General features: G+C 41.7%; 2 protein-coding genes and 2 non-coding genes across 4 annotated transcripts in view; all 4 read right to left on the bottom strand.

Moving 5' to 3' along the window:
• Window positions 1–1,128, bottom strand: part of SARC_08618 (hypothetical protein) — a gene marked incomplete at both ends in the record, with an annotated part of 10,001 nt that extends 8,873 nt beyond the window's left edge. The window contains one exon of the mRNA XM_014297399.1: window positions 97–1,128. Coding sequence (XP_014152874.1) covers window positions 97–1,128 — 1,032 coding nt within the window. The remainder of the gene's footprint in view (window positions 1–96) is intronic.
• A 925-nt stretch (window positions 1,129–2,053) lies between these two features.
• Window positions 2,054–2,126, bottom strand: SARC_30191. Its single transcript has one exon. It is a non-coding gene; the product is annotated as a tRNA-Val (tRNA).
• Window positions 2,127–6,776: 4,650 nt separating this feature from the next.
• Window positions 6,777–7,381, bottom strand: SARC_08619 (hypothetical protein; the record flags this gene model as incomplete). Its single annotated transcript, XM_014297400.1, has 2 exons — window positions 6,777–6,922; window positions 7,138–7,381. 2 exons carry the CDS (start codon window positions 7,379–7,381, stop codon window positions 6,777–6,779), a joined length of 390 nt encoding a protein of 129 aa, XP_014152875.1.
• Window positions 7,382–9,269: 1,888 nt separating this feature from the next.
• Window positions 9,270–9,342, bottom strand: SARC_30192. The gene has a single exon. It is a non-coding gene; the product is annotated as a tRNA-Lys (tRNA).
• Window positions 9,343–12,720: the final 3,378 nt, after the last annotated feature.

The raw sequence follows: 12,720 nt of genomic DNA on the forward strand, positions 1-12,720 counted from the left end.
ACATACCTCAATGTCATACCCTAACACACTCGGATTGGCGGGTAGGATATGCTCGCGTATGATTTTCTCGGCATGCTCGGCCGAGTAAGACCGTACCACACTCACTGTATGCGTTGTGCTCGGGAACGCAGAAGCATCCCGATTTCTATTCTGTAGCGCCACCCTAGCTGTTGCCTCGGATACTGTGCCAGTCGTGCCAGCGGTGGGTTTTGGTGCAGAATTGGGTGAAGATCTAGAGCCTGATGTGTTGTTGGTTGTAGATTGGGGTCCTGAACCGGGTGTAGTAGATGGGCCATGTTTTGTATCTAGTTCTGGTTGTGCAGGGTATAACACGAGTGACTCATCACAACTGCCAGTTGGCCAGATTTTGGCTGTTAACCGTGAGAATATCGAGGATCCACTATTCGTAGCAGCGGTGTCAGGTTCAGGTTTGGCCTCCGTCTTAGGTTGTGATTGACCCTTGCTTTGTGCTTGTACGTGTCTATGCAAAGTCCGTATGTGTGCTCCGCCATATAATGTCTGGGTCGGCCCCGTGTGAACACCTCGGTCTAATGTCTGTCTAAGATAGACAGCTGCTGTATGCATGTGACGCCTAGATTGGGAGATGTGTATGTGTCTGGTTTTTATATGTGCTAGTGAACTTTTGGTACCGTGTTGTAGCGACAACAATCCCAAGGTACTATCTGCTATAGCGCCACCCTGTGCATAAAACTTATCGTGCTCGGACCATTCACGATCTTTTGATACGCCAACGTTCTCGTTAACGCCCTTGCTTACGCTCACACCTCTACTTTCCAATACATTCGGGCTTGAGTCTATTTCTTGACGCTCATAAGCCAACCCATCACCGTGTAAACTGTTCATGTCTTTGTACGTATATGCTCCATACGGTGTTGCTGTATCGATATCCACATCCTTTTCTCTGCATAGAACACCACCCTGTGTCAATATTATTGGCTGGCCGTTTGCGTCCAGGTTCCTTCCGGCATGTGAAGCATCAGCAAAACTAGCACGCAACATAGCACTTACTTTTGGCTCTTCACTACCAAAGGTCCAATTCCCCTGGTCTGTACAAGTATCGAGTATATGCTTAGATTCGTGTGGTGTATTCTCTTGGTCTACGTCCATGGTGGTACTAGTTGCATCCTGACCGTGATCTGTACTATTGACAAGTATATGTCTAAAATGGTGCTGTATATCATGTTGATTTAGTTTGTCCACATCCGTAATTGTATAAAGTGATCTGTTGATGCTGCGTTTGTACTTCTGCGAGTATACAATACCACGGCTATTTCTAATGTTTGACGCTACAGCAATCCTGGCACAGCATCGCTGCTGATAGTTTGCCACTCGGATGTACGACCCTCTACAGATTGGGTTCATAATTATTTTCTTGACCCGCTCCTTATATCGACGTGTTACTACTATGGACGTTATTCGATGAGTGTGTCCCCCTTTTCCATATATTTTTCTAAAATTATTATTAAAAAATACTTCCGACACGAGAATTTATTTATTTTTTAGAGCCGCGCTTTTTCTCAAACGCGGACGCCCATCATACTGCCCCTCTATAAGTGTTTTACTACAAAATAATTTCCACAGCCACAATTCCGTTGTACAAAATTATCCAAGGCTGTGACCTGTGAGTGTGGTCGCCTCAGACATCCACAAGATTTTGGTGCAAAACTCTTCAGTTGGCATCCGATCACCACCACGCTCGTGTACACACTTGAATTGTATGATAGCACTTTGACCTACACCATTTTGGCTGTTAGTATACACAAAAACGTTTGCTTCCCGTAAAAAATCCGCCTCAGCCACTATGAACGCTGCAATCATCTACAGGTAAAGCTAACCATGTAGTGTACAAAACCACCTTGTGATTCCTGCTGTAATAAATATCATGATATGGCTCATAATGATAACATTGCTTCGGAAACGCTTGGTCTGAAGCGGTAATCTTCAGAATTTACTCGTGCCGTACATCTTCAGACTTCTAAAAAATATAAAATAAAAAGTAATCTCGGCAGGCTGTCGCCCGCTAGATTGAGGATTTTCTCGGCCAGAATCGAACTGACGACCCTCACGGTGTAAACATGATGTGATAACCCCTACACCACGAGAAGACATAGACAGTAAAAATCTATTCATTATATATTCTTATTTTTTCTTATAGTCTTTATTTTTTTTCTTTTGTTCTATCTATGTATGTTGGGGTATGGAATATGCTATAAAAAATGCGTGATTACTTGTGTTCAAAGCTATTAGTAGCCTGCTATATATTTAGTAATTTTTCGGATTGCGAAATTGAATGTATATATAATTGTAGCTATACGTTTATATGAAACTTGAGTGTTCTGTTTCGTGTATCGGCGAGTACATATCATTACATTCGACGATGATTACTACTGCTGTTCAATAATAAAAGTTTCACTTCTCAAGTTGGAACACATTATATGACAGTTTGTTACATCTCTGTAAATTGATTTTGTACGATTACATTAGCCGTATACTACGATTACTCTTCTCGATACGTGGTGTGTGCTTCTCGTCATTAGTGTGTGCGTAAGGATTTTGGTCAGATGTAAGCAATTTAAATCGTCAATATCTTGCCTGATAACTTTGTGTGTCGAATACGCAGCCGATACGACCTCGCGTATAGCTTGAATATGAAGCAATACTTAATGGGGGTCGTGATTCATCCGCTCAGATAGAAGGTAGTGGCACTCAGATGATTTGTATATAAAACAGTCGCTCGCCACTTGGGAGTCACAGGGTTTTCGTGGGGGTTACGGGGTTTTGATGTATGTTAAATATATGTTTTGAGAACAGGATTTTGTGATATTTACATCAAGAGTCTATAGTCTCCTATTGGCCACCTAAATACATAAGCATATATCTGTTCTAATCGGTTTAATTTTGTCCCAGCTCCATCAAGGCATATGTCGTTTATATCTAGTCATGCAATGACAGCTACTATTAATTTCTGGCTTGACAGGAGTCATCACATGTTTCCTATTTACTCACATTATTTCAATGTAAATATTCTGATACTAAAGTCATATACTGTGAACTTACTTGTGTTGACCGATATACCCGCACATCCTGGTTCAAGTTCGATTCCCCTTTGAGTGCACGAGCAATTTCTACCATCCAATTTCACATCGAACTGAAGTTTTCGCTCACGTATTTACGTTCATTTAATCACGAATCTTCTTTATTATATAATGTTGTATGTGCCATCAAATGGTACATAGATATTGTCACAATTTAGAAATGCCTTATGGTAGGACCTAATACATGTTGTATCTTATATCAGGTCCTTACCAACGCCTCGGTTCGTGGCAAACAGTATACAGTGTGTATCAGATATCATGTTGTGTTGCGAGTAAGTTTTCTATGCATCCGATTATATATCCGTTCCTAGTCATGTGTTGTCACACGTAACTATAGTATAAAAAACCTAATGTGGAACTCTTTCGAGTCCAAGAGTTCTCAATCGTGTTCATTTCCAAATAAGCAACAAACTAACTTGTTCTTCAATGTAGTCAAGTCAAATTCTTCCCATAAGCCCTCGTTAGATTTCGATCGTTGTTTCCATTCTTCACTAGTATATAAGTTTACTATTATATTGAACATGTGCTCGTCGGTATATGTTTATACGGCCTAGAGATTTTATGGTATCTACCGTTGTAATCTCACTAGAATCAAAGTTAACTTTGTAATTGAGATTATAATCTTGACTGTATTAGTAGGCAGTGCATATTAGAACAAATGTGCCACATATAGAGTGAAGTTTATTTATCCCTTTACTGCCGATTGTATATCCGTTCATAGTCAAGTGTTGTCGCACATAAGTATAGTATAAAAACCGTGGTGTCGCTAGCGTGGGACTCTCTCGAATACAAGAGTTCTCGATCGCGGTTATTTTCAAATAGGCAACCAATTATTTTGTTCTTCGATTAAATTCTTCCCAAGAGCCCCCGTTATACCTCAATCGGTGTGTCTATTCTTCATTAGGAAATAAGTTTGCTATGGTATTGAACATATGCTCATCGGTAGATGTCTTCTTATTCGACCTAGATGTTTTTGGGTCTCTACCGTGATAATCTCACTAGAATAATAGTTCACTTCGATTGTAGTTGAGCTTATAGTCTTAATTATATTTTTAGTAGGCAGTGCTATAAGAACAATTGTACCATGTATAGAGTGAAGTTTATTTATCCCTTCATTGAGTATCGTAAATCCGCTCCTAGTCATATGTTGTCACACGTAAGTAGTCGCGCTTGTTACACTGGATGGCCTTTATTAAAGTGGCGTGACGGACTGCTTCAAACCACATATTGTGAGGTTGGCCGGAGTGTTGAAAGAGGGAGCACAAAATATATTTGATGCTTCGATATGTTCGTTCCGCAAAGCTGTGTAGTGTAGGTGAATTGGTAGGCACGTAAGTTACTTTGATGTGTTGAACTGTGTTGATCGCGTTAAAAACAGAATATGTGAATTCTCATCCGCGATCGCATTTGAGTTCGTGGAGGTTCGCAGGTTTATCCTTGCCAATATCAGTGCAGAATCGGTCGAGCGTATCAGCAACGCCATCCTTCATTTCTTTAAAGGGTATACGAAGGGCATACCAAAATTGGCATCCATATATCTAATATTGAGAGTACAACCATTGACCGAAGATGGCAGGTAAGTTTCAAAGTCAACATGAAAAACGGTACCAACGGGTGGGCGTGTGTCGGGATCTTTCAAGGTATTTGATATGGGACGACGGCGCATTTTTCTGGGGATGTGCTAATATATCTGTGTGTGCGGTGATGAGCTTGGCTGTAGGTGGTACAGAACGGGCAATATTGCCGAGTCTAGCAACACAGACATAACGCCATATTGGTAAATCAACCACGCCGATTCCGGATAAATGTCTCGAGTTGTTGTAACGCCTGTTTGTAACATCTGTTGTTGGGGACAACGGGAACACGACAGTGACGAAGTCATTGTCGTTGTCGAGTTTGGCGAGTATAGCACTCCATGCTTTCTTCGTGTAGAGTATATTGCCGAAAAGGTGGACTTGGGGTTGCCTCCAGTTTTGCGCAAAAGCGTCGAAGAGAGGCGTTGGCTTCGAGACTGAAATACATAGGAACTTGTGCATTATTCGCGCTCGCAAATAAATCGATGTCATCGGTTCCAAAGGGATCAACGACATGTGTCTGAAACAAGTCGGTATGTAACTTCCGGTTGTCAGTAGAGTTGTCGTGTTTGAAGTGTCGATGTTGTTTTGCTGAAATGTAGCGCGAGGTATACGTGGATGAGTGTTACCCATGGTGTCTTGCCAGTCTAAAAGCGAAGGGGACTCAAATGTAGAAAGTTTATGAAGGCCGTGGGTGGCAGGTACACGTTGTAGAGTGCCGTGGACATATGTGCTGATACATCCTGTGGGCATCGGGTTATTCTGCGATGCATGGAAATGGAATGTGATGTTAAAGCCATGATCCTGCAAGCGGCGAACAGATAGATTATTTGCTCTGCCTGAGGCATGATGAGCTCTGCGCCGATGCCTGTGAGCTGTCCGCAATACGGACGGGTGATGTGGGATTTTTCCGGAAACTCAACGATAAAACGGCCGTGTTCGATATCGATAACTTTGGTTGTAGTATTACGAATATGAATCATTGCACCAAAGTCATTATTAAAGGGAGCTTGCTGTTATATTGGGATCAGTGGGTCCGGTGTGATATAATGTACTCTGTATAGTATATCGGACTTTAGGAAATACTGATTCGACTTTATTGTGAATATATGTAGATTTGTCTGAGTCGGTTTCAAAGGGGACCCCGTTGGTTCACTAGCGGAGCGCACAGATGCATTATGACCACTGTGGCTGTATTTAGAGTAGAAAAGAGTTGTGCAGTCGTCAGGACATTGTTACCTTTGTGTTCTGGAGAGGCACATTTGCGACAAATTGAATCGGGGCAGCCGAAAATGCCGTTATCAGGTTGGTCACAAATAGGACAATTACGATGTTTGAGGGTTGTGTCGTGACGGAAGATAGTATCCTGACTAGCCGTGGAAGTATTCAATCTGGAGGCTGTTGCTGCTGTATCAAGTTGATTGTCACCAGCAAAATTGGATGACTTTCATGTAGACGGTATCGATGGTAACCTCGTCGATGCTGCGAGCGAAGATGTCAAAGGTAGAAGCTTGTAACTATCGTCAAAGCTGTAGAGAAGAGCACATATAAGGTATTTATCTGTGATTAGCTCACCCATGTCGAGAAGATCCTGTCTGATTTATCCGAGTGCCTGTAGAGTCGTATCAAGGGAGCCAGTGGCGGTGAATCGATGGTATACTCGTCGATGTCGCAAGCGAATATGTCAGAGCGAATAAACTTTTAATTATCGTAAAGGCTGTAGAGAAGAGCACATATAAGGTATTTGTCTAGGATTAGTTCCCCCACATCGAGAAGATGCTGTCCAATTACTTCGAGTATATATAGAGTCGTATCAGGGGAGCCAGTGGAGCTCGTCAGGTGTTCCATCGTGGACCAGAAGCGGTCATTGCTGGTAGTATTCGTGGTGACACAAATATGCTGGAAGGATACGTATGGAGGCTTGGAAATAATATTTTTGTAAACGAGTTGGTTAACGTCTCTCAATTGATCGAGTCGACCAGAACCCGATGACACTTGGGATCAGCGACAATGTCATGCCCGCCTCCAAACGTTGAATTATTGCATTGAGGATGTAGTCGCCGAAGCGTGCATAGTGTTCGAATTCTTAGAGGGCTACCCGTTTGTACATATCATCGTACTCAGGACAGTCACTGACAGAAAGGCCTGGATTCTCAGGTGTGAAATTATTAGTTTTCAGGTCATGCAGAAGGTCGATATGTTCCGGTGCGTCTCGAAGGTTGTTTGCCGATTCTGCTAACCAGTGAGTTTTGTCCGTTTGTATATATAATTGTATTTAGGACAGTCACGGACAGAAAGAGCTGGTTTATCAGGTGTGAGATCATATTTCTCAGCGATAGTTTTCGAGTGTGTCTTATGTCATGCAGAAGGTTGATATGTTCTGGTGCGTCTTGAAGTTTGTTTGCCGAAATTTTGCCAACCAGTGAGTTTTATCTGTTTGTACATACCCTTGTAGTTAGGACAGTTACTGACAGAAAGGCTTGGCTTCTCAGGTGCGAGATCATAGTTCTCAGTCATAGTTTTCGGAGTGCGTCGTATGCCATACAGAAGGTCGATATGTTCCAATCCGTCTCGGAGTTTGTTGCGAAAGTCCTCGAGTTTAGCGTGAAGGTCGGCGTCGTACCGTAGAGGCTGGCTTTTTGTATTTCTGAAGTCACTCTCATGTAAAGCTGAGACGGACGCTAGTAACATCAAGTTCGCTTTCTAGCTGTGACTTCTGGTCGCGCCGTTGATTAAGTTCGAATTAGAAGTTGGCTTTGTGTTTAGTTGCGTCATCTAGAGACTGCTCAGCTCGCGAGTTTGCATTGGCAATGTTGTTACTTGAAACAACGATATGGGCGAGTACTTGTGCTGTTTGAATTGGGTGTTCGCGAGCATTATACTCAAGTTTGCGTACAAGAGCGTGGATCTTGTGTAAATGTGGTGCCAAATGTAAGAGCTTCCTCGTAGGACTCGAAGACCGTGGGAAGAGTAAACACTTCATATAAAGTCATGGTGTGCAATGTATAGCAACCCTGTAAAATTGAGAACTTTGAGTGTTTGTCGAGTGCGGTAATATGTGCTTTCAGTTTGTATATATAAGTTTGATAGACACTATTGTTGTCTGGTGATCTAAGAGACCCATATATATTAGAGTGAATAAGGTTATTTCCCCCCCTACTGAGGGTTATATAGCTATATATCCGTTCCTAGTCATGTGCTGTCACACGTAAGTATAGTAGAAACTTGACTAACGGCTGGACTGTGATTCGTTCATATATCTGACACTATGACAGCTGTCAGTTCACGTTTGTGTACCATTATTGGTACCGAACTGTGAGTGTATTTGAAATAATAAGTACAATGTTAATTTCATCTTAACAGTACATGCTAGTATATTGGATCAGCTTGACCCCTGTACAAGAATATCTATAGTGTAGATATTTGCTTACGCTTGCCATCAAGCAGGAACTTAATGATATCTTAAGCTCCTGGCGGCAGCTCTGTTGATGATATCAAATACACCTTATTTATTCGTTTCCCCACGCAACTCACAACCTCGTGTGCGAGCATTGGAATTAATAAAGGGTTGGGTTATGGGTAAACCACCTTGTTGTTAAGTTTTGATATAGAGGCTCGCAAAGGGTAATTCACATCAAGTCCATTGGTATGAAGAGGTTGGATTTTACATACCTTAAATGGTTGTAGCATCTTTTCGCTTGAAATAATATTGTAGAATGGAGTGGAGCAGCGTTCGCAGATTGAGACTGAGTATATGTAGTAGATGTCGATAGGGTAGAAGTTAAGCCCACTCGAATATAGCGCTCCTAGACTTCGCAACGCTTCTGTAGTACCCCGAAAACCCCTCACCCTTGATATTCGGATCCTTCTTGGCAGGTTCAGCAAGAATAGCAATCAATTGCTCGTTGATAGTCGTTAAATACTCTCGCTCAGATAAATTGTGTACGATAGCAGCGACAACAATTATACAATTGCAGTCAGCAATGAAAAGCACAGATAGAGTATATCAAATGCATTTCACTGTTTTATTCTTTAAGGATCGTTGTCAATTTCTTCTTCTTCCGTATTTTAAGTGCTTTTTTATAGAGGAAGCTGAACCATAATCGGATGCATATGCATACTACCCTGTTTTCCTGGTCTACACTGTGCCCTTGTCGACATCCGCATACCACGACAGGGTTGATATTATAATCAACACTCAGTATAAGGAATGCTTTGACGTTCGATGTGTTGAACCGTTTTTGTTGAATACACAAATATAGCTGTTTTTAATGGGGATGATTTTTTTATTTACCGCTTATGGTGCATACAGAAATAAAGCTTTTTTAATTGTGGGTGATTTTTTTATCGTTTTTGTGCATACACAAATGTAGCTGTTTTAATTGTTGTTGAACTTTTTTGGGGGGGGATGTTACCAGGTAATGCAGCATAAATGGTGCACAGGTTGCTTTATATACTCTATGGGGTCAATTAAAGAGTCTTTGTTGCTCGACCAATGTCGAATCTTATTGTTTTTAACGTTTCCAGCTAGAATTCCCATCCATCACAAGTTCAATTTTTCATTGTGACGACAAAAAAGTTCCCAGCGAGGGGCTCGAACCCTCGACCTTGAGATTAAGAGTCTCACGCTCTACCGACTGAGCTAGCCGGGAATACGGCGAGGTTAATAATTTATCATTTAATTAGTCAAGTAACAATTTGCATCGTAGTTTGAATGTCACTGTCGTGGAACCTTATTATATTCGTTTTATAAAGCCACGCAATATGTAAGTAGTGGCGTAGGTGTGATTGATTTGGTACAACAGTTGACATCAACTTTTTAATTTTTGTGTTTAGTAATAATGTCAAGACTGTGATTTCTTTAAGTGAGTCCGGGATGTTAGCGTGCGGTGTGGGACCAATAGTAAAGTGCCAGTGTATTTAAAGTATGGTGCTTTGGAATGAATTTATGATCTCACCCTTAGTTATATACTGATGGTGTTTGAGCTAGTGTTTAACCACTTGGGTTGGCCAGGGAAAAAACTCATTCGATCAGTATGCGAAACCTTATGCAGAACACTTCAGCACTCAGATATATTTTCCAGAAATAAATATATCATATTCTCTGTTACTACACTCAGTCTCGGACCTCGGCTCTCGGCTAGCCGGCCGTATCTTATAAATAGATTAATCTGAGAAGAAGTCTCAAATTACTCTTACGTTCTCTCGGGCTGACCCACCTATACTTATATTAATTTGAGAACAAGTCCCAAATTACTCTCGGGCTGACGACGTAAACGTTATCAACGTATATAGAAATACGTCGACTACTGTAGTCTCTCACGGGAAGAAGGCGAAATTCCGTTCATAGTATTTTTAATCTCTCACAATGTCACATGCTTATATAATCATTCATGGTCTGGCCATCTTGTAAGACTCTTCGAAACGAATATCAGAACATACAAACTTAATCAAATTATCATAGCACGGACAGTCGTTGGGCTTTTGGAATACCGCGAAGTTCAGAAAGTATCACTGTAATGCGTTGACATTACGGAAAACGGAAGTGGTTTGATGGGTTGACATTGGTCTACTTAGAACGGTGTTAGGGTGGGCTGTGCAAATACAATCTCCTAAGCAATCAGTCAGATTCGAATACACATACAGGGCACTGTTACTAGGTATGACCAATGGATGTTTGATATGACCAACGACAGCCTGGCAGCAAACGTAGTTATTGATACATGGTGAGAACTATTAACTAACTGTGAAATCACGATTGAACACAATGAACGGGGGTCGCATATTTTGATATATTTATGAAAACTCAGCCGATTTCTCAGCATACTCGTTTGTTCGCCTCTCGATTTGACTATCATTACATCGCAATTTTGATGCATAAAAAGTGCATGCAGACCGTTTGAGAAAAAAAAACACGGAATGGAGAGTCGTCATATGATAACGAGTCACATCGGCCAATGTCGTAGATTACGGCGGGCAATTATCTTTGGTCACCAGCGATTCCCATACTTAGCTTTTACTCCGTATGGTATTGCATTCAATAATAGGGGCGCAAATTATGCGAAGACTATTATAAACTTTAATTTATTTTACAAAGGCTACATAGCGAGTAGTATAATTTATTGTTGTAAACCGATTCTACATAGATTTGATAATGGAAACTGCTGCGTTTTCGTTGTTTGTTCATCTATTCTTTGAACAAACTGCTATTATATCATAATGATAGTCTGTTGTGAATGAACTACAATGAACATATACACTGCGACTAGCAACGAACAGCAAAGCTCTCTAATTCGTACCGCGCAACATTTCTTCGGATTGCAAGAGTTTCGCGATCTAATTTTATTGATGGTTAATCTCGAACACTCTTTCCAAGATAGGGATAATAATATTTATTTCAAAAATGGCAAGTATGTATGATACAATGTATGAACATATTGTATGGCTCTCATAGTCGCTGTAGTGGTTCAGGAAAGATTGATGGGAAGAAGTGGTCAGTAAATTTCCGTTTGAAGCTTGGGCCAAGTGAGTCGACAATGGAAGATATGTGCTGAGTCAATTCGGGCCGGTGTTGACAAAACACTGTTACTATCGAATGTCCCATATATTCGCTTGCTGACCTACTAAGTAGAGTATCCACCTCTGTGGTACGGACCGGGTCTGCGCCGTGTAGTGTCGCGGAATGGGTTAGTGCAGAGTACGAAATACCGAGAAGGACCAGGTTATCCGTCATAATCCGGTCGAGAAGCGAGGATGGGGGTAAGCCAATGCCGCACCAGACCACGGATGAATTCGGTATGTGTTGACTGGCCTGGATCGGAAGTATCATAGTCGGAACCAACAAGCGCGATGATTTGGTTTGAACCGATATTTGGAAGTAGTACTTCAACAGCGTGATTAGCCGGGGTATAGGGAACATCTATTGATGTGTCAGGGACGGGTGAGGGTACGGTGGTTCTTCAACATACTGGAGAAAAGATCCAAGGTGTTCGTGGAGGGTCCAGATACCGTGGAAGTCGTGGCACTCCTGTAATTGCTGAAGGAGGTCAGGGCCAATGGGCGGCAGTTTCGGGCCTACCAGGATGGGTCGAATCAGTTGTTGGATGCAGGTAAAGTGGTTGATAGTGAACTTGTGGCTACCGGGGCAGACAGGGCAGAGACAGCCGTCGGTGCGGTAGTCGAGCAATGTGAACATGTACGTATTCGTTACAATCATAGCACACAGCCGGATTGGTGTAGACTCGAAGCAGCGATTGAAGCTGTCGTGTCTGGCTGTGTCTCGGTTTGAGGTTGACGGTTTACCCATAACCAGTTGGTAGTAGTATTGGCGCCGGGCCATTGCCGCGATCTCCTTGTTGGACCAACGTTTTGTTGAGTTCTTCCTGATGTCGTCACAGCGTTGGCGGAGGGCTACATGGTCGGGTGTACGCCCGCCCGTGGTTTTGTGTACAGTTTTCAGGTGAGCATAGATACTGTACGGGAAGCGCAGTGATGGTCCAAGATAGTGCCACCATAAAATTGAAAGCCTATTGTTAATTAAACTGGTGGGTTCTCCCATTCGCAGCACACCTATCTCAGTTTTAAATTGTTAAAAGTCTACTTTAAAAGTTAGTTTGACAGTTAGATATACACCAATAAGGCTTTCTATTAAATAATTTAACCCAAAGGTCAGCCGGTAAAGATTAGATCATGTGCAAAATTCAAAATAATAAATTTCAGTAGAACAATTTCCACTACTATTGATTGAGTTATCCGCAGTATGTTCTCGCAGTTCATATATCCTATATAAACATTTTCATCGCTTTTCTCGTCTTAAATGAAAGGTGAGTCACAAGTATACTAACGAATTTACTTTTAAAGGATTATCGCCAGCGTCGTACTAACTGATGATAGTCTCTTAGTGAAGTTTCTCAGGATACATCCCAATTGAATGATGCGAATGATTATTTTTGGGAATCAGGTTTGCTCATATTGTATTTTTTTTCCAAGTGAAATTTATCACATATCTCCTGCTCTATTTTCACTACTAT

This window comes from Sphaeroforma arctica, assembly GCF_001186125.1.
Source record: "Sphaeroforma arctica JP610 unplaced genomic scaffold supercont1.791, whole genome shotgun sequence".
NCBI lineage: Eukaryota > Ichthyosporea > Ichthyophonida > Sphaeroforma > Sphaeroforma arctica.